The following is a 27,881-nucleotide window of genomic DNA, read 5'->3' as shown; positions in this document are numbered from 1 at the left end:
TTCTAGTGTGACAACATTTATTTTAACAGTTTAGCGGTGACTGCAGGAAATTACAAGCATTCAGCTGGGCTGTACACATGAAAAAAAGGTTTTACATTATAGATAAAAAAAATTTCTTTACATTCGATAATTATTGATTTTTTCTTCACAAAAAAATCCCCTGCAAGTGTCATGTCTATTGTTTTTTTTTTTTGAATGGGTCATGCAGTATACTAAATTTAGCTTTAGGGTCAATAAAAAGCAAATGCCAAAAAGTAAGTTTGACCAAAAATAAAATACTACAAGTTACACTGCGGAGAAATTCATTTCAATTCGCGTTTTAGTTTCTGAAGGATTCTCTCTCTTTCTAGATAAAGTTTTTTTCTATGGAGAATCCTCTGCAGTCTCCGGTTCATTCTTTCACGATCCTCTTCAGAAAGATCGGTTTGTGTTGGAGGAGCCGACTTTTGTTCCAAGCATTGGTTAATCTGCTCTCTCATTTTCTGTACACTTTGCTGTAGGACAAAAAAAAACAAAAAACTGAAAACTGGGAAAGTGAAGGGAACTCCCCCAACAGACACATATAGAACATAAAATAAGTAATAACCTTTATGATCCAAAACTAAATAAAACAACCATTTTGGCCTCACTATATCACACTTTTTATGTATACTTGTATTGTCTGCAAGTTTCCAGTCTTGTGAGCTATACAGGAACACAGACCAGATGATAAAGGATCCTCTACCTACATGAGCATAGCTCTCTATAATCCATTCTGAACATCAAATAAAAAGTTGTGAAAGAATGGTGGACGCTTACCGCTAGCTCAGATTTCCTTTCTTCTGTTTTTTTACTTTGAGTTTTCAACGCTATTACTTCATCCTACGCAAAAAATAAATAAATAAAAAAACAAACATACTAAATGTATATTGTTCTGATTGTACAATGCAGTAAATGCCAATAACCTGTGCCTTGTAAGTACAAAAGGAACCGACATTTGACATCTAAACTTTAAAAACAAATGTCAAATCAATTACATGAATACCAGTTCTCCTTTCAGATAACCATTGGCTGCTAAACTGGAGCTACACTGCTTTTATGTAGCCATGAAATGTCACCGATCGGCACGTTTGGACCCTCTATTCTGTTCTACAAGATGTCACATCAAGTGCATGGAATCACCCACCACAATATGTATATGGTGCAAATAAAGAACCCAAACTGACATAGGGCAGCCAACCCATAATTTTGCACTTTAGGAGGGCTGAAATCACAGAGATGGTCCAGGCACAGGCAAGATCGCAACAGGATCCGCTCACATGCCTGGACCGGCACCTGGCTCAGCCTCTCAGTTAACCGCTGAGGCGCTGAGCCGGCCGCCCCTACCCCCTCCACAGCCCAGCGCTCCAATGAGCATGGGGGGGGCAGGCGGGCGGTGGGGTCAGAGCAGAGAGCTGTGAGACCGATGCGATCGGCAGTGTTAGATCACTCAGCTCTCAGTGTTAGAGCCACTGGGGGGGCTACATTGGACTACATCCACCTTGAGATGATTAAAAAAAACAAACATACATCTCTTTTAAATAGGGCTGTTACTGATTAAAATTTTCGTGTTCGATTAATCGATGTTTTAATCGATTAAATCGACTAATTTTGATTAATTATAATGCACATACAGATACAACTACTTTTAGCTGATCTCCTTGCATTGCAACTCTGCATTAGTCAGGGGTAAATGTGGTATACACAATATACAATCACACGACACTAGTTTCCACAATCCATGACTTAACACTTTTAAAAAAAAAAAAAAAAAACTTGAAAAAAAAAATTTTAAGGAGTCTTTTAATATTAAATTTGTTTTTAGGGTGGACCTCCACTTTAACAAGACATTTTCAAACTTGCAGCTCAATTGCTTGCTATCTGGGTAATGCCACCAATGGGTAAACCAGACCTGTTGACAACCATCTAAAATGGGAATGCCATTTCACTTCCCGTTGTGTCTCTGAGACAGGAAGTCAAATGAAAGCTCCACACTGGGATGCACAAGGCAAAGCCTAAACCGGGAGGTGTTTTCTCTCTGCATGGCCTAATCTAAAACTAAAATACAGATTCAAGCTGTATATATACTTTAAATCACCACGATTCCTCCTCCACAATTGACCTGTCCAGTACAGACAACACACTCACCTTCATCATGCCTTCCAATGCTTGTTTATCCCCAGCAAGGGTCACGTATCATCAGCATGGGGCGTGTCCGGCAAATCACAAAACCGGCTCGCAGCCACACCTCTGCAATTCGCGGACACGCCCACTTGGTCGAAGCATTTCAGGCCATGATTGGATCAATCAGGCGCCTGCTGTATTCCATTACTTTACCATTGTCCAGCGTGGGCACCGTCAATGACTGGGGAAGGGGGGAGGAGTCCGGTGACGTCGATGTCCGTGACGTCACCAGATCTCCGACAGAACTCCCTGAAGCCGGCGGAGAGGTGAGTAGCGATCAAAAGAATTTTGATCAATCAAAAAAGTTAACGATTAATCGAGGAATTAATCATTATTTTCCGCAGCCCTAATTTTTATTCATAATATTTTTGAATATTTTTTATACAACTGCATATAATTATTCACACAGACTCACTGTCTAAATTAGGACACTGGAAAGTGATCTACACTCTTGGAAGAACGATTCACAAAATGTATTTCTGTTAATTTGTTATTAGCGCAGCTCATATACAATGCCTTTACTTTGCAGGGAAGAAGAAAGGAAGAAAAACCCACCAGGGTTTACTGCCTCCTTAACCAAACATATTTACTCACAAGGTACATCTTTCCAACAAAGTAAATTGTAAAAAATGAGATTCAAAAAAACTGGAGCAAAAAACTAACCAACACTCATTGTTTCTTTTTCTAGAGATTACGTTGGTTTGTGTCTTTCTTATATGCAGGCAACAGGGATGTAATAAATAAGAGGTGACCTTACATTTAGCCGTTGGAGTCTCTCTTCTGCTGTGTTGACACATTTCTCATAGGATTCAATTTTAGATATCAGTAAACTGTAAAACAAGAAGATTGGAAAAAATAATCTCTCTCTGCTGCAGCTTGTCTAGACTCAAACATGTGGGCTGTGAACTAAGTAGAGATGCAAAATATTTTTGGAAGTCACAATGTCGGATTTGCAATATAGTGGGCTGACAAAGGAAACTGTACTTGGAAGTTGAGGCAGTTTTCTTACAGTCAGATGGATCGTTTACTTAAAGTGACCTTGTTGGTAAACTTTTTAAAAGTAAAGCAGTACCTGCAAAGAGGAATGTGAATATTTACCTCTCCTACTGCCTGTGCCTGCGATCACTGTTCTGATAAAGAGGAATCTGACCAAACTATAAGCAGAACCCAACACTTCTGGAGTGTCAATCTCCTCATCCACCAATGGGCCCTGGACCTCTATGTCATTACCTTGTACTGTAATGATGCAGGGGTCATTAGGAGGAATCGATGAGCTCTGCAAAAGGAACATGTGTTGGACAGTCCCAGAACTGTGGCTTGTGCAGACTTCAGCTTACCATTCATCCTGACCAAATTGGCATTTGACTATGCAGACAGCAGCAGAGGTAAATGCATATATTGTTCTCTACATAGTTAGTCTGGTTGAAAAAAGACACAAGGTCATCCAGTTCAACCCACAAAAAGGTAAAAAAAACAAAAAACACACACAATCCAATACCCACAGTTGATTCAGAGGAAGGCTAAAATAAAAACCAAAGCAAAGCATGATCCAAATTGTTCTAGCGAGAAGAAAAAAAATTCCTTCCTGATCCCCCAAGAGGCAATCGGATATTCCCTAGATCAACTTTACCTATAAATATTTAGTCTCCAGTTATATTATGTACATTTAGGAAAGAACCCAGGTCCTTTTTAAAGCAATCTACTGAGCTGGACAGAACCATTTATTGACTGAGTCTACTGCACATTTTCCCAGCTTTTACTGTAAAGAAGCATTTCCTTATTTAGAGGTTAAATCTCTTTTCCTCCAGACATAAAGTGTGCAGACTTGGCCCCCGTGATGACCTTAAAGTGAATAACTCAACACCAAGTTCACTATATGGACCACTTATGTATTTATACATGATCATAGCCACCCCCTTAATCTTCTCTTCTCAAGAGAATAAATTCAGTTCCTCTAATCTTTCCTCATAGCTGAGCTCCTCCATGCCTCTTATCAGTTTGCTTGCCCTTCTCTGCACTTTCTCCAGTTCCCCGATATCCTTTTTGAGAACTGGTGCCCAAAATTGAAATGCATATTCCAGATGAGGTCTTAATAATGATTTGGGGCAAAATGATATCTCTCTCTCTCTCTGGAGTCCATACCTCTCTTAATACAAGAAAGGACTTTACAGCTTTCATTCAAAAATTAAGTTTAGCGACAGAGTCACTTTAAATCGATGATAATAGATGACTGGCTTCTCTGGGCTGCTGGTGGAGCTTTCCATCAGTATTTAGAAGACCAGAAAACAGACGTGGTTTGATCCTTGATTGTATATGCTAGTCTAAGGTGCATCAGTTGGCTCCGAACTTCCAGCACTGCAATGGTTAACAGCTTCAGGTCTTTTCATTTGTTAATTCATTTATTAACAAAAGTAAAAAAAGCAAAAAAAAACAAAAAACCCTGTGGTGATTTAATACCAGCAAAAGAAAGCTCTATTTGTGTGAAAAAAGAAAAAAAAAATTCATATGAGTACAGTGTTGCATGACCACACAATTGTCATTCAAAGTGCGGCAGGGCTGAAAGCTAAAAATTGGCCTTGTCAGGAAGGGGGGGTAAAAGAGCCCAGTAGGCAAGTGGTTAAATATACTAGAACCACTGGTTAAAGAATACAAATACATTTTAACTACTTCCCGCCCGCCCATAGCAGTTGCACTTCAACTACCTGTACATCACGGCCTTCCTTCTGGGTTCCTGCTGATGCATGCTAGGATTGGACTTGCAAGTTTGGCAGCTGATATCAGCCAATAATTTGCCAATCACACACACAGTTCTGGTCTGGGAAGGGGGTAAAACCTTCCTGAGGTCAAGTGGTTAAGAGAAAATAAGCATTTCAGAAATTGAGAGTTATCAGAGTATGCAGGGCTGCAGTGTACTGTGTATTCATTTGGAGATTAATATAGAGATAGGTCTACCTTTTTGTGTCCTGTCCTGTTACACTGGCTGCTTCTTCTCGTCTCCTAGTGACTTCTTTCTTGGCAGCCAGTAGTTGAGCTTTCTCCTGCTGATGTACACTCTGAATGGTCAAATGGTTTAACTGCTTGAAAACGTCTTCGGGTGTCAGACCCTGGACACTGGCGGCATCCCCTGTCCTGCTCAGGAAGGCTCTTCCTAGTTTTAAAGTCTTTTTAAAGGCCAATTTCTACAAATCAGATTAACTGTAACAGTCAAGTCATAAGGGCCTGTGCACACATATATGTTATAGTGCTTGACATGGCAAAAAATTAATAAAAAATGCATCCACACACATCAGAAATTACATAAATCATTAAAAGCGCATTGAGGCATGTTACAAACACATGAAAATGAATAGGTGTAAAATATTATTACCATTCTTTGAATATCCTCTTCAACCTTATCCTTCCTGCCAATGACCAGTTTCTTGTCCTGCGTTGTTGCTGCAAGTTCCTTTTGTAAACAAAGTAATTCTGCCTAGAAAATAAGTCAAGCTCAACAGTCAATTAAGCGTATTTCGACACTCTCTTAACTATTCTACAGGATATCTAGATAATCACTTCAGCTCCGACTCAGAATTTACCCCCTAATGATCAGGCCATTTTTTGCTATTCAGCACTGTGCTACTTTAACTGGCGATTGGGTACAGCATTGCATGACCGCGCAAAAGAAATTTATATCATTTTTTTTTCACATAAATAGCTTTCTTTTGATGGTATTGGATCTCCACAGTTTTTTTTTATTTTTTTTGTGATATGAACGAAAAAAGGACGTCAAAAAAAAAAAAAAAGCAATATTTTCTGTTAAAAATAAATAAATCGAAATAACTTCATATTATTTAGTCTGTAGGAAAGTTAGGGTCTACAATATATATATATATATATATATATATATATATATATATATATATATATACATACACAGTGGGGACGGAAAGTATTCAGACCCCCTTAAATTTTTCACTCTTTGTTATATTTCAGCCATTTGCTAAAATCATTTAAGTTCATTTTTTTCCTCATTAATGTACACACAGCACCCCATATTGACAGAAAAACACAAAATTGTTGACATTTTTGCAGATTTATTAAAAAAAGAAAAAAAACTTAAATATCACATGGTCCTAAGTATTCAGACCCTTTGCTGTGACACTCATATATTTAACTCAGGTGCTGTCCATTTCTTCTGATCATCCTTGAGATGGTTCTACACCTTCATTTGAGACCAGCTGTGTTTGATTATACTGACTGGACTTAGGAAATTAGGAAAGCTACACACCTGTCTATATAAAAGACCTTACAGCTCACAGTGCATGTCAGAGCAAATGAGAATCATGAGGTCAAAAGGAACTGCCTGAAGAGCTCAGAGACAGAATTGTGGCAAGGCACAGATCTGGCCAAGGTTACAAAAAAATTTATGCTGCACTTAAGGTTCCTAAGAGCACAGTGGCCTCCATAATCCTTAAATGGAAGACATTTGGGACGACCAAAACCCTTCCCATTGTCTTGTTGGAAGGTTTACCTTCCAACAAGACAATGACCCTAAGCACACAGCTAAAATAACGAAGGAGTGGCTTCACAACAACTCCGTGACTGTTCTTGAATGGCCCAGCCAGAGCCCTGACTTAAACCCAATTGAGCATCTCTGGAGAGACCTAAAAATGGCTGTCCACCAACGTTTACCATCCAACCTGACAGAACTGGAGAGGATCTGCAAGGAGGAATGGCAGAGGATCCCCAAATCCAGGTGTGAAAAACTTGTTGCATCTTTCCCAAAAAGACTCATGGCTGTATTAGATCAAAAGGGTACTTCTACTAAATACTGAGCAAAGGGTCTGAATACTTAGGACCATGTGATATTTCAGTTTTTCTTTTTTAATAAATCTGCAAAAATGTCAACAATTCTGTGTTTTTCTGTCAATATGGGGTTTTGTGTGTACATTAATGAGGAAAAAAATGAACTTAATTTATTTTAGCAAATGGCTGCAATATAACAAAGAGTGAAAAATTTAAGGGGGTCGGAATACTTTCCGTCCCCACTGTGTGATAGAGATAATTTTATATTATATATATATATATATATATATATATATATATATATATATATATATATATATATATATATATACATATATATACATATATACATATATATACACACACACACACACACACACACACACACACACACACACACACACACACACACACACACACATATACATATATACACACACACACACACACACACACACAGTATCTCACAAAAGTGAGTACTCCCCTCACATTTTTGTAAATATTTTATTATATCTTTTCATGTGAAAACAAAGAAGAAATTATAGTTTGCTACAATGTAAAGTAGTGAGTGTACAGATTGTATAACAGTGTAAATCTGCTGTCCCCTCAAAATAACTCGACACACAGCCATTGATGTATAAACTGCTGGCAACAAAAGTAAGTACACCCCTAAGTGAAAATGTCCAAATTGTGGCAAATTAGCCATTTTCCCTCCCAGTGTCATGTGACTTGTTAGTGTTAGGGTCTCAGGTGTGAATGGGGAGCAGGTGTGTTAAATTTGGGGTCATCGCTCTCACTCTCTCATACTGGTGACTAGAAGTTCAACATAGCACCTCATGGCAAAGAACTCTCTGAGGATCTGAAAAAAAGAATTGTTGCTCTCAGATAAAGATGGCCTAGGCTATAAGAAGATTGCCAAGACCCTGAAACTGAGCTGCATCACAGTAGCCAAGACCATACAGCGATTTAACAGGACAGGTTCCACTCAGAACAGGTCTCGCCATGGTCGACCAAAGAAGTTGAGTGCACGTGCTCAGCATCATATCCAGAGGTTGTCTTTGGGAAATAGACGCATGAGTGCTGCCAGCATTGCTGCAGAGGTTGTAGGGGTGGGGGGTCAGCCTGTCAGTGCTCAGACCATACGCTGCACCAAATTGGTCTGCATGGTTGTCATCCCAGAAGGAAGCCTCTTCTAAAGATGATGCACAAGAAAGCCCGCAAACAGTTTGCTGAAGACAAGCAGACTAAGGACATGGATTACTGGAACCATTTCCTGTGGTGTGATGAGACCAAGATAAACTTATTTGGTTCAGATGGTGTCAAAGCGTGTGTGGCAGCAACCAGGTGGGGAGCTATAGTTCATTGAGGGAACCATGAATGCCAACATGTACTGTGACATACTGAAGCAGAGCATGATCCCCTCCCTTCGGAGACTGGGCCGCAGGGCAGTATTCCAACATGATAACGACCCCAAACACACCTCCAAGATGACCACTGCCTTGCTAAAGAAGCTGAGGGTAAAGGTGATGGACTGGCCAAGCATGTCTCCAGACCTAAACCCTATTGAGCATCTGTGGGGCATCCTCAAACGGAAGGTGGAGTAGTGCAAGGTCTTTAACCACTTCCGGACCGCCCGCGGTCGTTTTACTTCGCTACTTTGAAGAGTAATATCATTGTTATGGCAGCAGCTAGCTGCCATAACCCCGGTGTCCTCTTCTTCAGCGGGTGGTCCACTTCAAGATAAAAGTGGTCTCTGCATTCGCCGCAAGATCACTTTTATCGGCGGTGGGAGAGGGCCCCCCTCCCGCCTCTTGCTGGAGCCGCCGGCAGCGATCGCGTCTGCTTCCTAGCTCGACATGGAGACGAATGAGGGGAAGATGGCCCCCACCCATCTCCATATCATTGCAGGGCGGAAGCAACTTCAAAACGTCACTTCCGCCCATAGCTCTCAAAAAGGGACATTTATTTTTTATTTTATTGCATTTTAGTGTCAATATGAGATCTGAGGTCTTTTTGACCCCAGATCTCATATTTAAGAGGTCCTGTCATGCTTTTTTCTATTACAAGGGATGTTTACATCCCTTGTAATAGGAATAAAAGTGACACAATTTTAAAAAAATGTTTGTTTTTTTTTTCTTAACGTGCCCCATCCCACCGCGCTCACGTGCAGAAGCAAATGCATACGTGAGTAGTGCCCGCATATGAAAACGGTGTTCAAACCAAACATGTGAGGTATCGCCGCGATCGTTAGAGCGAAAGCAATAATTCTAGCCTTAGACCTCTGTAACTCAAAACATGCAACCTGTATAATCTTTTAAAATGACCCCTATGGAGATTTTTAAGGGTAAAAGTTTGTCACCATTCCACGAGCGGGCGCAACTTTGAAGTGTGACATTTTGGGTATCAATTTATTCCAAAAAATTGGGCTAGCTTTACTGTCGTCTTATTTTTTAATTAAAAAAGCGTTTTTGTTCAGAAAAAAAGTGCTCTTGTAAGACCGTTGCGCAAATACGGTGTGACAAAAAGTATTGTAACGACCGCCATTTTATTCTCTAGGGTGTTCGAAAAAAAAAAAATATATAACGTTTGGGGGTTCTAAGTAATTTTCTAGCACAAAAAACTGTTTTTAAACTTGTAAACACCAAATCTCAGAAAGAGGCTTGATCCTTAAGTGGTTAACATCCACCAGCTTCGTGATGTCTTCATGGAGGAGTGGAAGAGGACTCCAGTGGCAACCTGTGAAGCTCTGGTGAACTCCATGCCCAAGAGGGTTAAGGCAGTACTGGAAAATAACGGTGGCCACACAAAATATTGACACTTTGGGCTCAGTTTGGACATTTTCACTTAGGGGTGTACTCACTTAATGGCAGTATGTTGAGTTATTTTGGGGGGACAGCAAATTCACACTGTTATACAAGCTGTACACTCACTACTTTACATTGTAGCAGAGTGTCACCTCTTCAGTATTGTCACGTGAAAAGATAGAATAAAATATTTACAAAAATGTGGAGGTGTAATAATATATATATATATATATATATATATATATATATATATAAAAAAAATATACACATACACACACACATACATATATATACATACACACAGTATCTCACAAAAGTGAGTACTCCCCTCACATTTTTGTAAATATTTCATTATATCTTTTCATGTGAAAACAAAGAAGAAATTATATATAAAATGTTATATATAACAAGAGACTTTACAATCACTTTAGAAATTAATCAATCATTCATTGAGGCTCCTTAAAATGCCAGGACAGTAAAAAACCATGCCTGACAAAACCACCACTGAAATATTCTTTAACAATGACTGTGCCATGAATCCCTATACAGGCAGTGTAGACTGTATTGTGTCCATTCTTCAAATGTCTCCAGTCTCAGAGTGGGACTCCTTGAAAGTCTATAAGGGCTCACTGCACAGGCACACCACCTAAACACCCAAGGAAGATTTCAGCCTGGAGGAGGCCACAGCTGTTATGTTGAGCCAAGTAACCAAACAGGTGGGGAGTTTTTAGGTTATGGAGCTAGGGTGTAGATCAGGTACTTGTAAAAAAAAAAAAAAATAAATAAAATCTAAGTGTAGCAATTTAGTTTTAAAAAACGCATAAAAGACAATAAAAATGCACTCACTAGACAAAAGTGGACCAAGGCTGTTCAAAAACCCATGTTGACCTCCATAGCATCACTGTGAGGCTGCAGAGCTCAGCAGGCATGTAGCCACATCCCCTCCACTTCCTGTCATCACCCAGCCGGGAGAGTTGCTGTTTGGAGCCGCAGCCATCTTGCCACTTCTGGAAGCTGCTGTTGCTCATGTTCCAGCCTGAAAGCTGTACTTCCATCAAGAACTCTGTTTTTAACTATATGCCTACTGAGCTCTGCAGCCTCACAGTGATCCTATGGCGGTCTATATGGGTTTATGACAAGCCTTGATCCACTTTTATCTAGTGAGTGTATTTTTGTCTTTTATATTTTTTTTTTTAAAAATCGCTACATCTAGATGGAGGCGCCCTCGTGTTTGTTTTTATTTGTGCATTAGGATCTCAAGACCTAATCTGAGAGGAGCTGCATCCACTTGTGGGCCGTCTTATGTGCCCTGCTAAATGACGATTGGGCTCCAGTCAGTGCAATAGCTTATTCATTTTTTTTGTAGATCAGGTACTGTTTGAGACACGTTTCTACTATTAATTTCAAAATGACCATATTTTTTTTTCTTAAAATAGCAAATTATCTCAGTTTAAAACATACAATAGGTTTTCTTTTGTTCTATTGTGAATAAAATATGGGTCTTGTAACCCATTGCATTCTGTTTTTATGCAGATTTTACACAGCGTCCCAAATTTTTGGGAACTGGGATTGTCTATATTGTCTTCAGGCCTCAAATTAGTTTTTAAGCATGTGTGCAAAAAAAAAAAAAAAAATAAAAAACAGCCCTGGCAGCAAAAAGGTTAAATGTGTGTTTGCAGTAGTCTGATTACCTTCAGTACTTTAGCCTTCTCTTGAGCTTTCATGTATGTCAGGAACTCCAGGTCTTCACTGCGACACTCATAGCCAGGCATCTTTTCCAATACTCCTGAAATACGCATTTCATTCAACCCTGCACCAAAATATAATTAAAACTGATTCAAAATCATCTAAAAACGCATATACACAAGTAAGCAACCTCCTATTGTCAAAACAGGAGCATAAAACATTAGGCTCACACTACAAGGCAAATGTCAATAACCAAAAGCAACCAGTTTTTTTTCAGTAATGGCGCTTATAAACTGAAATGCAATTCACTGCAATGGGTATCTACACTTTCCACTTCTGCCTTGCACTTTGTACTACATATTAAACAAAGTCTTACATTTTAAGAAAATTCTCATTCAAATTGAGAAAATCAGCTTAAAGTTACCTTTGTGATTTTCCTGTTCATAAAAGTAGGTTACAAAAAAGAAAGAAAAAAGCTGACTGCATGCTAGGCTGGAAACATGGAAACAGACGTCTTTCAGACACTTGGTTTTGGAGAAAACTGGTAAATCAGAACATCTAACTAACTATCTCTCAGTTTACCAATATAAGATCAGTGAAATACAGACATATCCTTATTAATTGCTATGGATTACAGGATAACAAAAGTGGTCATCTGCCTCTACTGCAGTTTTTGGTTTTAGATCTGGAATGACACTTCAAGCACCAACTTGACAATCTGGCATTGCAAAGAAATTATAATTTATACTGTATAACAGACACTGCACTCCAATGACCAGTTCATCAAATAAATACAAACAAACGTGGATCAGAGACTGCACTGCTGTTGGCGAGAATCTTTGTTATTCATGTTACTATTAGGAAAGGCCACTATTTTCAAGTGCTAGCTAAACTGCATTTACCAAAAAAAAAAAAAAAAAGAAAACATGGCAGGGGTTCAGGTGATGGCAGTCTAAGGAGCGAGCCAGATGAGGATTTATATCTACCAAGAGGATTGTGGAGCCCTCTTTGCACAGAGCCCCTTTTTTACTTTGTATAGCAGCTTACCAGATTACAGTCCATTGCTGAAGGAATTAAAAGAGCCTAAGCTATATTACAACTTTATCATAGGACCGATGGTCACAAGCCACCTGGATTCGTTTATGGTGCTGTCCTTTTAACTTCAGGACAGTGTACTGTATATGGTGCTTTAGAACAATGGTTTTCAACCCTGTCTTCAAGTACCCCCCAACATGCCATGTTTGCAGGTTTTCCTTTATCTTGCACTGGTGCTTTAAATCAGAGTCAATGGCTTGGTATTTTGGACAGCTATTTTATCTAAGAGAAATTCCAAAAACATAGCCTGTGTGGGGTACTTGTGAACAGGGTTGAGAACCACTGTTTTAGAAAATTCCACAATCTGGATGGTTTCTGGCAATTTAGAAATTCAATCTTCTATCTGGAGCAGCCTGTGTCTCCTGTTGTGCTGGGTTAACTTATATATCTGTTGGCCGATGAGAAAATATAGATCATGTTTTTCTTCAGGCTGAAGGTTTTTTAAAAAACCTTGTGTGCAGCGCTGCCCCCCCCCCCCCCCCAATCCTTACCTGAGCTTGCTCTGATCCAGCGATGTTCCGGGAATCACCCTCCCCAAACCAACGAGGAGAGAGAGAGGGGCCGAGCCATGGCTTTATGTGTCTTATGGACAGAAAGAGCAGTCGGCTTTCTCTGGAGGCACCGATCAAGGGGGAAGTAGCCAGGAGCGTTGGGGGGGACCTGAAAAGAAGAGGATCGGAGCTGCTCTGTGCAAAACTACTGCACAGAGCAGGTAAAATATGACATGTTCGTTACTTTAAATAAAATTAGGCTTTAATACTGTATGAGCGACGTAAGCTGTCTAAAACATATCTGACTGGTTGGGCCGGTGGGCTGCCACGTTTGTCATATTTCTTGCTCTGGAGGAACATGTTACTCTTCTTTGAATTCAAAGAAAATGTCCCGAGGAGGCATCTCTGAGAAACGTTAACCTTTTGATTTGCTACCATTGACGTTATGTACAGTGATTTATACTCTTTTGAGCAATGAAGATATAACCTTAAAAGGGATTATCATCCCTTGTGTTATTTATTAAGTTGTAAATAAAAATATATTGAAATGTTGTTATGCGTGTTATCCCTGGTACCAGTAGAGTCCTTTTTTCATATGGTTTAAAAAAAAAAAAAAACACACACACACACGTCTTAAAATTGAATGAACAGGTATTAGAAAGATGCCAGATTACATCCTTTCATTTTTATTTTAATATTGTTAAAATTAAATATTATTTTAAAACTTTAAATGTAATGCATAAATACATGAACATTTTATCTGGTCACTACTTTATTAAACAAATACTTGCCTTGAACAGGTAGTTCACTTATTCTCCTGATAGTATGAGTCTGCTGGCTCGAGACCTTCACCTCTTCAGTAGTTTCCTAAAATTGAAAAGAAGGTAATATTTTCTTACATTTTATAACTTTTCATTTTCTGTACAAACTGAAGCCATGCATTCGTTATACTGTACACAGCAGTGTCTACTAAAAGAAAAAAAAAAAAGTTCCATAACTTAACTCCATGTGCTTCATATGTGAGGATATGGTTTGCTGAAAGTACCATATCACACACACCCAGCCACTTCAGTGAGTATGTGTCGCACAATATACTTCAGCAACAAGGACATCTAAGGCCTTGTTCAATCCATACATGCATCAAAACTGATGGAAAAACCGTGCAGATTTCACTTGCAGAGACATGACTTTACATCAGTTTTCATGTGCGTTTTAATGAGTCTTTATGCACATTGACACCAGTTTTCATGCGCTCTATTTTTTTTTTTAATGCAGATAGAGATCATCACTTTCTCTTCTGCCCTGTTCCCACCACAATGTTGCTGTCACGTCAGTTTTTTATCTCCCCCCTATTTGCGAATAATTGTACCAACTGTTGTTGCTTGGCGATGATCTTGTAGCTCATTCCAGCCTTGTGTAGGTCTACAATCTTGTCCCTGACATCCTTGGACAGCTTTTTGGTCTTGACCATGGTGGAGAGATTGGAATCTGAATGATTGTATCAGTGGACAGGTGTCTTTTATACAGGTAAAAAGCTTTGATTAGGAGCACCCCCTTTAAGGGAGTGCTCCTAATCTCAGCTTGTTACCTGTGTAGAAGACACCTGGAAGCCAGAAAGCTTGCTGATTGATAGGGGATCAAATACTTCTTTCACTTATTAAAATGCAAATCAATTTATAACTTTTTTGAAATGCATTTTTTCTGGATATTTTTGTTGTTATTCTGTCTGTCACTGTTAAAATAAACCTACCATTAAAATTATAGACTGATCATTTCTTTGTCAGTGGGCAAACGTACAGAATCAGCAGGGGTTCAAACATTTTTTTCCATGCGTATGTGTGTTTTTTAAAGGGGTTGTAAAGTCAGAAGGTTTTTTATCTTAATGCATTGAGGTAAAAAGCCTTCTGTGTGCAGCAGCCCCCCTAATACTTACCGGAGCCCACCTCTGTCCACGAGTTTGTCAGCCATCCAGCCTCTCCCTCCTGATTGGCTGAGACACAGCAGCAGCACCATTGGCTCCCGCTGCTGTCAAAGTCAGTTAGCCAATCAGGAGAGAGGGGGAGGGGCCAAACCGCAGATCCGTGTTTAAATGGACACACGGAGCTGCAGCTCGGCTTGGGTGCCCCCCCATAGCAAGCTGCTTGCTGTGGGGGAACTCAACAGGGGGAGGGGCTAGGAGCACAGAAAAGGCACCTGAGAAAAGGAGGATCTGGGCTGCTCTGTGTAAATCCACTGCAACAGAGAAGGTAAGCATAAGATGATTGTTATTTTTATAGAAAAAAAAAAAGCCTGAAAGCTGTACTTCCATCAAGAACTCTGCTTCAACTATATGCCTGTTGAGCTCTGCAGCCTCACAGTGATCCTATGGCGGTCTATATGGGTTTATGACAAGCCTTGATCCACTTTTATCTAGTGAGTGCATTTTTGTCTTTTATACTTTAATAAATCACTACATCTAGATGGAGGCACCCTCATGTTTGTTTTCATTTGTGCATTAGGATCTCAAGACCTAATCTGAGAGGAGCTGCATCCTCTTATGGGCCCTCTTATGTGCCCCGCTAAATGACGGTTGGGCTCCAGTCAGTGCAATAGCTTATTAATTTTCTTTTGTAGATCAGGTACTGTTTGAGACATGTTGCTGCCATTAATTTCAAAATGACCATATTTTTTTTTCTTCTTAAAATAGTACATTTTCTCAGTTTAAACATACAATAGGTTTTCTTTTTTTCCCATATGCAAATATGGGTCTTGTAGCCCATTGCATTCTGTTTTTATGCAATTTTAAACAGCGCCCCAACTTTTTTGGAACTGGGGTTGTCCATGCAATCTTCAGGCCTCAAATAGATTTTTAAGCATGTGTGCAAAAAGAAAACAAAAAAACAAAAAAACAGCCCTGGCAGCAAAAAGGTTAAATGTGTGTTTGCGGTAGTCTGATTACCTTCAGTACTTTAGCCTCCTCTTGTGCTTTCATGTATGTCAGGAACTCCAGGTCTTCACTGCGACACTCATAGCCAGGCATCTTTTTCAATACTCCTGAAATGCGCATTTGATTCAACCCTGCACCAAAATATAATGAAAACAGTTTCAAAATCATCTAGAAACGCATATACACAAGTAAGCAACCTCTTATTGTCAAAACAGGAGCATAAAACATTAGGCTCACACTACAAGGCAAATGTCAATAACCAAAAGCAACCAACCAATCAGTTTTTTTCAGTAATGGCGCTTATAAACTGAAATGCAATTCACTGCAATGGGTATCTACACTTTCCACTTTGTACTACATATTAAACAAAGTCTTACATTTTAAGAAAATTCTCATTCAAATTGAGAAAATCAGCTTAATGTAGTTACCTTTGTGATTTTCCTGTTCATAAAGTAGGTTACAAAAATGAAAGAAAAAAAGCTGACTGCATGCCAGGCTGGAGACAGACGTCTTTCAGACACTTGGTATTGGAAGCCGTAGTCTGTTGTATGCAGAACAGGTTTTATAAAAGAAAACACTCTCTGGAGTAAAACATCTGTTCTTTGTTGCTCTTCAGAGTCAAAGACACATACATGTTTATTCAATATAGCACTGGGATAACTGGTAAATTAGAACATCTAACTAGCTCTCAGTTTACCATAGGATCAGTGAAATACAGACATATCCTTATTATTTGCTATGGATTACTGGATAACAAAAGTGGTCATCTGCCTCTACCGCAGTTTCTAGTTTTAGATCTGGAATGACACTTCAAGCACCAACTTGAAAATCTGGCATTGAAAAGAAATGATAATTTATACTGTATAACAGACACTGCACTTCAATGACCAGTTCATCAAATAAATACAAACAAAAGTGGATCAGAGACTTGCGGCTGTTGATTTTTTGGGGAGAATCTTTGTTATTAGTTACTATTAAATTAGCCCAAGCTATATTACAACTTTATCACAGGACCCATGGTCACAAGCCACCAGGAGATGAGAGACCAAGCCATGGCTTTATGTGTCTTATGGACGCAAGAGCAGTCAGCTTTCTCTGGAGGCACTGCTCGAGGGGGGACCTGAAAACAAGAGGATCGGAGCTGCAAATATGACATGTTCGTTAATTTAAAATAGAATTAAGCTTTAATACTGTATGAGCTACGTAAGCTGTCAAAAACATATCTGACTGGTTGGGCCTGTGGGCTGCCACGTTTTCCATCTTTCTTGCTCTGGAGGAACATGTTACTCTTCTTTGAATTAAAAAAAAAAAAAAAATGTCCTGAGGAAGCATCTTTGAGAAACATTGACCTTTTGGTTTGCTACCATTGACGTTATGTACAGTGATTTATATTCTTTTGAGCAATGAATGAGGATATAACCTTAATAGGGATTATCATCCCCTGTGTTTTTATTATGGTCTTTTTTTTTTTATTAAGTTGTAAATAAAATATATTGAAATGTTATTATGCGTGTTATACCTGGTACCATTAGTCATTTTTTCATATTGTAAAAAAAAAAAAAAAAAAAAAAAAAAAACACACCACAAACACACATACAACATACAAATGTGTCTTAAAATTGAATGAACATATTCAAACGTATTCGAAAGATGCCAGATTACATCCTTTCATTTTTATTCTAATATTGTTAAAATTAAATATTATTTTAAAACTTTAAATTGAAAGCATAAATACATGAACATTTTATCTGGTCACTACTTTATTAAATAAATCCTTGCCTTGAACAGGTAGTTCACTTATTCTCCTGATAGTATGAGTCTGCTGGCTCGAGACCTTCACCTCTTCAGTAGTTTCCTAAAATTAAAAAGAGGATAATATTTTCTTACATTTAAGAACTTTTAATTTTCTGTACAAACTGAAGATGTGCATTCTGAATAAAGTACACAGCAATGTCTACTAAAAAAAAAAAAAAAAAAAAAGTTCCATAACTTAACGCCATGTGCTTCATATGTGAGGAGATGGTTTGCTTAAAGTACCATATCATACACACCCAGCCACTTCAGTGAGTATGTGTCTCTACTTCAGAAACAAGGACATCTAAGGCCTCGTTAACACCATACATACATAAAAACTGATGGAAAAACCATGCGGATTTCAGTTGCAGAGACACAGGTTTACATCAGTTTTCATGCACGTTTTAGGGAGTCTTTATGCACATTGACATCAGTTTTCATGCTTTTTTTTTTTTTTTTTTTCCAATGCACAGATATAAATCATCACTTTCTCTTCTGCCCTGTTCACACCACAATATTGATGTCACGTCAGTTTTTTTTTCCCATGCAGAAAACTGCATACACTTTGCAAACTCCTGTGAAAAAAAAATAAAAAATCTGCACGTGATACCAATGTTGTGGTGTGAACAGAACAATTGCTAACGGTCACACTTGCTTGTCTCCTCCACCAAACTGTCAAAGCATCAAATGGCTGGTGTCATAACTGATCACAAGTGCAGCACCATGGCAGCTGCAGCTTTCTTGGAGGCAAAGAATAGGAGGGTTTGATTCCACATTAAGGTTGTCAGCAGATCTTCCTCTACAAATTCAGTAGTGCATGAAAAGTGAGAGCAACTGAGCATGTGCAGAGCAGGGTGAGGCAGTGTATTATTGGATTTTACACAGTATAGGCACTTCTTTTTAATGTTTTACATAGCTATACCTGCAAAAGGAGCCAGCCTACGTATTCTAGTAGGACTTATTTCTGACTAAAGTTTTACTTTAAAAAGTGTTAATAAACCCACAATAGTAATATCAGTCTGTATCTGCAGTAAAGCATGCTTGTTATACTCACAGTGGAACCTAAGGGGTTAATCTTCTGCATAGTGTAAAAAGGATGTTTGATCCTTTTTTCTCTGATCTTCTCCTGCTTCCACTGACTCCTAATAATTTCCTGATAATACAGAGCCAGGGGACAAGCTGCACATGCTCAGTTTGGTGTGTATTGCTAGAGTTTTTTTTTTTTCTTGGGAGGATGCATGTGATCAGCACAGGGCCAATCAGCACTGTCCAGAGCGTCAGGGGTCCTGCATCCTGATAGGACAGTCAGTGCAGAAGAAAAACTGTTCCTACAAGCTTTAGGCCCCTTTCACACATGCGGACAGTATGTCCGTATTTCATCCATCCGTTTTCGGATGAAATACGGACATACATGCATCCCTATGGGATAGCGGGTGTCAGCGGATGTACATCCGCTAACACCCGATGTCGTCCGCCTCCGCTGTCGTCCGATTCTGCGGACGGAAGAAAATCCTATTTTTCTATCCGTCTGCAGAGCGGATCGGAGGAACACGGACAGACGGTCCGTGTTCCTCCGATCCCCCATAGGGGAGAGCGGAGATCTGACAGGGCGGTCCCTGCACAGTGTGCGGGTCCCGCCCTGTCATCTGCCTGCTCAGCTGGGGAAAGCGGAGCGATCCCCGCTGAGCAGCGGATAAACACGGGGCGGATCAACACGGATCCGTCCCGTGTGAAAGGGGCCTTAACAAGACACTAATAGTCACAGGACTGCTATATACTGCTGATGAGAAAAGGTATTTAGCAGTTTATATTTACTAAAATAATTGCATTTCCATGTACTGTGTAAGACCACATATAGTGAATGCAGGGTCCTGGGTTTAGTAACACTTAGAGCACTTTCACACTGGGGTGTGGGGACGTCGGCGGTAAAGCGCCACTATACCATCATTTTAGCTTTTTGCCCGCTGTCCTGTAAGTGCACTGCTCCAATGTGAAAGCACTTGGGCTTTCACACTGGAGAGGAAGGTGATTTACAGACGCTATTTTTAGCCCTTTAGTGCCTGAGTGTGAAAGTATCCTTATGCCCCGTACACACGATCGGACATTCCGACAACAAAATCCATGGATTTTTTTCCGACGGATGTTGGCTCAAACTTGTCTTGCATACACACGGTCACACAAAGTTGTCGGAATTTCCGAACGTCAAGAACGCGGTGACGTACAACACGTATGACGAGCCGAGAAAAATTAAGTGCAATAGCCAGTGCGGCTCTTATGCTCAATTCTGAGCATGGGTGGCACTTTGTACGTCGGAATTGTGTACACACGATCGTAATTTGCGCAAACGGATTTTGTTGTCGGAAACCAGAACCAGATCTCAAATTTTGTGCGACAGAAATTCCGATGGAAACTGTCCGATGGAGCCTACACACGGTCAGAATTTCCGAAAACAAGCTCCGATCGCACAATTTACATCGAGAAGTCTGACCGTGTGTACGCGGCATTAGTTTTAAAAGTGTAGAGGAAGGGCAGCAAAATAATTTTAAAACGTATTTAAGCTACCCCAAAAACAAACTGTCTATGTACCTGGAGTAAACTCAATGAAAGGACTCACTTTGTGTGCACTGATCTTTGACATTGGATTCCTTTTCTCTAGGTCTTCCAAAGTGTCAGGCATGTTTAAATCCTCTTCATTACTTAGAATTTCAGTTGTGTTACATCTTACTGAGTTAACAGTCCGGGACAGTTTCTGCATACTGTTTACATTCTGAATATTGGGGGGAATCCCTCCCTGTACATGACATTGTTCAGGCTCAGCCAATAAAGGGGTGCGTGACAGCTGCCTACCAGAAGGGACTATATTGTCCACTTCTTTAATTGAAAAAGACCTCAACTGATCAAATGACTCATCTCCAGGTTCTTTTGGCTCAAATTTCTGTGAGGGGAGCAAAGGTAGAACCCCTGGGCCCGGAGAGCGAGGCAATTGGCGTCCAGTGTGTAAAATATTACCAGGAGATGGATAAGCTGAGGTCTTCAGTTTATATTTGTTTTTTACACGTTTCACTTCAGGGTCATTTTCCCTCTCTTTACGCTTCAATTCTGCAAATTCCTTTAAAAGGTTTATGGCATCTTCTTCACCAAGGGCAGTTTTAGAGCATTTCCAGCCAGATGACCTCCTCTTTGTTTCCGGAAGACCCATCACCTGCAATATACAAAAACCATCATTCAGAAAGAAAGATCCCATAATAGTACTTGCTCAGTTGTTTAAGGCACTTCGGCTTACTGGGGCATTTGATTTGTCCAACCTGTTTTAGGAATATTCGAGTTGCTATGTGTGGAACTTACATGTGCATATTGTGCCTTTTTAAATACGTAAACTATTTTGCAAGTTTCATTGATTTTGGCAAACAACCCTATTTAATGAGCCGATGCAAAGAATAACAAAAATATGCTCTACACAGTAGCAAATGGTAACCAAATTCTAGTTCAGTGCTGTCAGATTAGTTGTTATTAATGAATGCTTGCTGTGCATCACTGCCATCTGCACATCAACGTAGATCTCTGCATTTTCTCACTGATATAGCCTGCAAATGCAGCAGGACATATACAATTTTGGCTCTTTTCAGCCAGTTTAAGGGATGAGTTCACCTATGGAACATGTTCCATGTTCCACCTGTTTTTTTTTGGGGGGGGGGGGGGTGTGACATGTAACATGTTCCAGCATCTGCCTACTCACCACCTCTCCCTGTGACAGGGGGTGGGGGAATCCCCCCCCCCCCCCCCCCGCTGTCACAATTTGAAAACAGCACAGTCGTGCAGTGCTCTGGCCATACAAGTGCGTCATTCATTCACAGTTTCCTGTGAAAGAATAGACTACAAGTACCATCATCTATTGCAGCTGACAGTTCTTAATAAACTACAAGTGCACCGGTGACCGTCCTCGTAGTTCTTGGTCCTCCTGCTCTCAAGTAAGTACCTGTCCATGATGGAGGTACGGGCAGACAGCTATCCTAAGGGTCTGCTGACCGCGGGTACAATGCTCTGCAGACGCCTTAGAAAGAAAAAAAAAAAAATTATATATAATTTTTTTTTTTTTTTTTTTTCAAAAGGTGAACTTAGCCTTTAAGAACATTTGAGAGCCCATAAGCCTGCTCCTTAAGGGCTCTTGTTAATGTGTGTTTGAAACGCACTTTGAGGGCAGGTCAGCAAAATCTTATTGACTTTGAGTAGCTCACATAGAAATCCAGAGACTCTGTTTGACTTGCTTTACGTCATTTTTTTTTGGATGCGGCATGTCCTATTGAAGAGCATTTGGAGAGCAGATAAAGCAGTCTTTTGTTAGAAAACGCAGTGTTAGGACAAAAATATGGGAGGTGTAGTTCCTTGTCAATCAGGTTCCCTGTGAAGAGTCAGTACCAAACTGGAACATCACAAGATTCAATGAAGTATGTACATTTCTGATTGACATGGAAAATGCATTGAAGCCTGGTGCAGGTGGAAACCAGCAGTCACATTTAAGATTCTTAAAAAAAAAAAAAAAAAAAAAAAAAACACACAACAAGAAGGCTCACACAAAAACTTAATTTTCTTGCAAATAGTGTCCCTCACAGGAGGTAAATGCAGGAACCTAACACACCAAGAAAGGTTTCTGACCACTTAGCCACCTACAGAAGACTTGGACATTGACAGGACACAGCATTCCATATAGCTACAGTTCTTCATGGAGCCACTCAAAATCCATATATTTTCTGGTTGGCATAGTTGATACCCTGTGAATATCTCACCGCAAAAATATGGAATAGGTTGGAAACATTCTATTAAAATGGGAACTTTAAGATTATTTCCTTTTTGGCCTACCCAATATCTTTTTGATACCTTTAAAGGGGTTGTAAAGGTAAAAAACTTTTGACAATATCGCCGCCCCCAGCCCCCCGTTTTACTTACCTGACACCTCGAATCTTCGCTGCTCGTTCCCGTCATCTCTATTGCAGCTCAGCCTGGTCGCTGATTGGCTGCAGTGGATGGATTGAAAGCAGCGCAGCCATTGGCTCGCGCTGCTGTCAATCACATCCGATGACGCGGCGCGCCGGGGGGCGGGGCCGAGTGATAGAGCGAGCGGCTATAGCCGCCGGCTGTATCACGGGAGCGCGCCCGCAACAACTAACCACCATGCGAGGGAGCTCGCATTAAGGTGGTTATTTCTTGCGGGGAGGAGCTGAAACAGCCGCCGAGGGACCCCAGAAGAGCAGGTTCGGGGCCACTCTGTGCAGAACGAGCTGCACAGTGAAGGTAAGTATGACATGTTAGTTATTTTTTAAAAAAAATAAAATTACCTTTACAACCCCCTTTAACCACTTGTAACAAATGTACTAGAACATGATATAGTAAATAGGGCTTTATTTACTAAAGGCAAATCCACTTTGCACTCCAAGTGCCCTTGGAAGTGCAGTCGCTGTAGATCTGAGGGAACATGCAAGGAAAATAAAAAACAGCATTTTTGCTTGTACATGATTGGATGATAAAATCAGCAGAGCTTCCCCTCATTTCAGATCTTCCCCTCAGATCTACAATGCCTGCACTTCCAAGTGCACTTGTAGTGCAAAGTGGATTTGCCGTTAGTAAATCAACCCCATAGTTTATGTTCCAAATTCTTGATTTAAGACTTCATTGGTATGCTCTTAGAACTGTTATTATGATGAGTGTTTTCGACTGACTATTGTACTACCCTTGTTTTACAATGTTATTCTTGACCTTTCTACTCCTACCACCTCTTTGTTTTTCTCTATTTTCTGGAAAAATATAAAATCAATGGTGTACCAATGTAATACATGTAAACATAAGTAATCATACAGGTGCCTTAAACTTGACCACACACAGAACAGGCCGACGTTTTATGTGCGTCTTGAGATGAGATGTGACCATGCAAAACTTGGGGTGCCTCTGTAGAAATGCATCCAAAAGTCCGGTGACTCTTACTATTGGGTGCAGGCAGAAGAAAGAGCTTGTCCCGGCTCTATGCAACTCCTAGTAAGAAAACATCCAACGACCGCACACCAGCTCAGCCCATGTTTGTGATAATGAATAGCTTCAGTCTGTCTCCATACAAGCATCTCCCCCTGTCGTGTTTCGCCCCATGGTCCGTCATGACTAAGCCCTATTGGTGGTGTGAAATGCGTCGGTGGTGTGGCTTGGATGGAGCTGGGCTGAAGCCGTTCCTTATCACAGACACAGGCTGAGCTGCTGTCCTGTGGTTGGATGTTTTCTTGAGGTAACCTGACATTATATTTTTATACCTATTGTATGTAAAAAAAAAAACACGTAGCTGTGTTAAACACTGAAAGATCCTATGTATGACTAAGATGGATGTATGGTAGATTGCAAAACTTGAACCTTTGTTTGCGGTTTATGTAATCCTGTAACTTGTTTCCTACATTTAAATTCTAATAAAGAGACTATTACAAAAATATCCTGGGAATCTGACCAAAGAAATATTTATACAGTAGATCCTTTGACTGCCCTAATTCACATTATCAAAACTGTCAAAATGCTGAGTTACCTAAAGCGGCCTATGTACATATAAAGTCAATGAAAAACTCACTTTGTGTGCACTGATCTTAGACATCGGAATCTCATTCTCTGGGTCTTTCAAAGGGTCGGATATTTTTACATCCTCTACATCACTTATAATTTCAGTTGTGTTACATATACCAGAGTTGTGGACAGTTCGAGACAGTTTCTGCAAGCTGTTGGCATTGGGTTGAATCTCCCTCAGTACATGACATTGCTCAGGCTTAGTAGATGACGGGGTGAGTGGCAGCTGCCTGCCAGAGTGGACCAGGTTGTCCATTTTTTTCACTGGAAAAGATGTTGATTGTTTAAAAGGCTCATTTCCAGGTTCCTGAGGCTTACATTTCTGTGCGGGGAGCAGAGGTAGAACCCCCAGGCCTGGAGAATGAGGAGATTGGTGTCCAGTTTGTAAAATATTACCAGGAGATGGATAAGTTGAGGCCCTCAGTTTATATTTGTTCTTTACACGTTTCACTTCAGGGTCATTTTCCCTCTCTTTACGCTTCAATTCTGCAAATTCCTTTAGAAGGTTTTCGGCATCTTCTTCCTGAAGGGCGGTTTTGGAGCATTTCCAGCCAGATGACCTCCTCTCGGTGTCCGGAAGTGCCATCACCTACAATATACAAAAGATTTATTTTTAATTTTAGAAAGTGCTATCTTGCTTTTTGACAAGGGCAGAACAACCATGTGTTTCTATGGAGTGAACTGGCCCTAAGGCTCCGCCCATGCAGGTGAAAAGGGTTGGCACACCAAAAGAAAAAACAGACATCCACCTTTTTTAGCAACACCTTAGCATGTTCCCGTGTGTCAGAGCTATGTTGTGATGCCATTTAAAAGAACGCCCCTGTAGAGCGCTAACACACAGTGCATATTACTGCATCACAGTGAATGGGGCCTAGGAGAATGAACAAACCTCCTTGTCTTCATTGTGTGAACTACTCTTCCCATCATGTAATAGGTACATATTGAAGTCCAGCCTGGGTGACAACCATGGCTGTCTACAGATACTGCAGACAAGGGAGCGCAGACAAGACAGAGGAGCGATATTTCGGGTGTTGTAAAAAAAAAAAAAAAATGCTCGACCCCGTCACTTTCGGTGAGGTTATGTCACCAAACAGCTGTTCGCACTGTTTCACCTTGACTATACCACGCATGCACAGATGCTATTTTCGGTCGAGAAAAATCATAGACTCGAGCGGGTGGAGGCGGTGCAAGTTGCTTAATTACATAATCGGCAGCACCGCATCCAGCCCCACCCCCAACACACCCCTCGCCTGCTCTGGAGAAGGGGGTGGGCCCCGTGCATAATAACACTGTGTGTATCAATGGGAGGCCGAGGAAAAACAGAGCTATGCCTGTGGGAGGTGCCAAGCCTTTGCACAGAAGACATTTCTCATCAATATGAGCATCCACACTGCATGATGTACATAATGTGAAGGGCTGTGCAATCTGTTCAGGAACAAAAACAGCAGCCTGACATACGGAGCCTCCGCTTACACAAATCTGTCTGTGCACAGCCCCGCAAAATACATATATGGGAGGTCAAGGAAAATTATACAGCAGTGTCTGTGACAGTGGCGGCTGGTGCTCAAAATTTTGGGGGGGCGCAAACAAACTGAAAAGTCTGAACCCCCATCAATCGCAGCCTCACTGTGCCCATCAAATGCAGCCATGTGTGCCCAGTATATGCTATGCAGCCACTCGTGCCCATCAAATGTAGCCAGGCGCGTCCCTCGGCTGAGTTGTCATTTCACTAAGCCCCCCCCTCAAGTGCGGCCGGTCCGGCGGCACTTACCGAGTGACGGGGCTTCCTACTCCTCTTCTGTAGCGGCGGCTGCGGCTTCTGTGTCCGCTTGGCTCCTCAGGCTTCCTCCGCCGTGTCTCCTCTTCCACCAAAGCGTTAGGCATCCAATAGGATCGCCTAATGCTTTGGCCAATTGGGAGACAGGTCTCACTGGCCTGCCTGCTGATTGTCAGGGAGGAATGTTAGTGTGAAAATACCAAAAATTCATTCGCTATGCCACACAACAGGGTTGGTTTAGGACGCAGTGCTCTGCACCCCGAGCCCACCCTATTGTGAAGCCTGTTTGGGCCTCTGGCTCCAATCACGTGCTTCAAAATGCACACCCCCCCCCGTCTATCCTCGCCATAGTAATTCATGTGTTCGGCGTCCTGAAAGGGGATGGGCACATGAATAGGGAGGGTGGCGGAGGTGTCTGGGGGGGCTGTGCCCACAACGCATGGGCCACCACTGTCCTCCAGGGGAGAAAGGTGGCACCCTCTCCTCCTCCAACCACCCAAGTACCAGCTCTTCCAATTTTGGCCAACCCTGGGGCCATCTCCTTCTCCACCAAACAGCCAGGGGTCCACTCTGCCAACCACCCTGGGGGCCCTTTCCTCCTCCCCCATTCACCTTGGGGGTACTCTATACACCCAGGTGCCCTCTCCTCCAAACGTCCACCCAGGGGCCCTCTCCTCCAAATGTCCACCCAGGGGCCCTCTCCTTCACTAAATGGCCACCCAGGGGCCCTCTCCTTCACTAAATGGCCACCCAGGGGCCCTCTCCTTCACTAAATGGCCACCCAGGGGCCCTCTCCTTCACTAAATGGCCACCCAGGGGCCCTCTCCTTCACTAAATGGCCACCCAGGGGCCCTCTCCTTCTCCCTCATTCACACCTCTGTGATGCAGTAATATGCACTGTGTGTTAGCGCTCTACAGGGACGCGGTGCTGCCGATGATGTAATTAAGCGACTCGCACCGACTCCACTCGTCCCTCTCGAGTCTATAATTTTTTCTCGCACGGATATAGCATCTGCACATGCACGGTATAGCCATATGAACATCTGTTTGGTGACATAGCCGCACCGGAAGTGACGAGGTCGAGGTTTTGCATAGGTCGAGCTTTTTTTTTTTTACAACACCGGGATCACCAGAAGTAAAGAAAAAAAAAAAAAACACAGAACAAAAACCTGATAGAAGTAAACGAATGCAGCCAACACATCCGAGGACTGGTAAGCTGCAATAGATGAGACGATGTAAAGCTGCTGACAATGTGCTCATGGCTCTGTGCCCTGCAGGTGACAACCACATCTCTGGTAGGGGTGTCACAGGAACAGGAAGTGAGGGAACATTCCTCCTCAGTGGGGTCACACACACAATACATCTGGTGTCAGGCTTCTTGCTATCTATCAGTCCATTGTCAGCCAATGAATAACCCCGGACTAGTGAGCGAATGACAATGCCGGGGGAGAGGCGCACTATACACAGAGGTGAGAGGAAACAACCGGGGATCTAATACACAACACACACCTCACCCGTTTAAAAGGACTTCCGGCTCCCAGTTGAATCCTCCCGCGCACCTTCCCCTTCCGCTCCAGGAGAAGATCACATGATACAATCCCCTCGCTGGATGGGAACTATCCAGCCAACCGCTAGCCGATGCCCCGCCTACCTCGAATCGTTTTCCTGTTAATACCGATTAACAATAGTAGCAGTGAGAGCTGTGATTGGCCAGTAGTGTTGTGGGTTTG

The 27,881-nt window shown here is 41.3% G+C and overlaps 1 protein-coding gene across 2 annotated transcripts; it reads right to left on the bottom strand.

Annotated features, from left to right (window-relative positions):
- LOC141129147 (uncharacterized) lies at positions 1–27,881 on the bottom strand. 2 transcript variants are annotated; one of them, XM_073616968.1, is made up of 12 exons: positions 27,661–27,881; positions 24,382–24,963; positions 20,398–20,985; positions 17,769–17,844; positions 16,002–16,120; positions 13,855–13,930; positions 11,483–11,601; positions 5,570–5,671; positions 5,155–5,381; positions 2,960–3,032; positions 799–861; positions 1–494 (listed from the first exon to the last, which is right to left on the bottom strand). In XM_073616968.1, the coding sequence occupies exons 2-12, from the start codon at positions 24,958–24,960 to the stop codon at positions 303–305; spliced, it is 2,214 nt and encodes a 737-aa protein (XP_073473069.1). In that variant the 5' UTR covers positions 24,961–24,963; positions 27,661–27,881; the 3' UTR covers positions 1–302. The 2 variants fall into 2 exon arrangements, with proteins under 2 accessions (XP_073473069.1, XP_073473070.1); XM_073616969.1 differs by having other exon boundaries at positions 27,666–27,881.

The sequence above is a fragment of the Aquarana catesbeiana genome, linkage group LG02 (genome assembly GCF_042186555.1).
Source record: "Aquarana catesbeiana isolate 2022-GZ linkage group LG02, ASM4218655v1, whole genome shotgun sequence".
In the NCBI taxonomy this organism is placed as follows: domain Eukaryota; kingdom Metazoa; phylum Chordata; class Amphibia; order Anura; family Ranidae; genus Aquarana; species Aquarana catesbeiana.
Note: the sequence above shows the minus strand (reverse complement) of the source record. Positions and strands in the feature narration are given on the sequence as shown.

Bases quoted from the DNA above. Each gene is read 5' to 3' on its own strand.
- LOC141129147 (XM_073616968.1), bottom strand. From the start codon at position 24,960: ATGGCACTTCCGGACACCGAGAGGAGGTCATCTGGCTGGAAATGCTCC. The intron at 16,121-17,768 runs GCAAGGATTTAT...ATTTTGGTGCAG, and splicing joins AAGTGAACTACCTGTTCAAG to GGTTGAATCAAATGCGCATT. The intron at 495-798 runs GTAAGCGTCCAC...TTTGTCCTACAG, and splicing joins AAAGGAAATCTGAGCTAGCG to CAAAGTGTACAGAAAATGAG.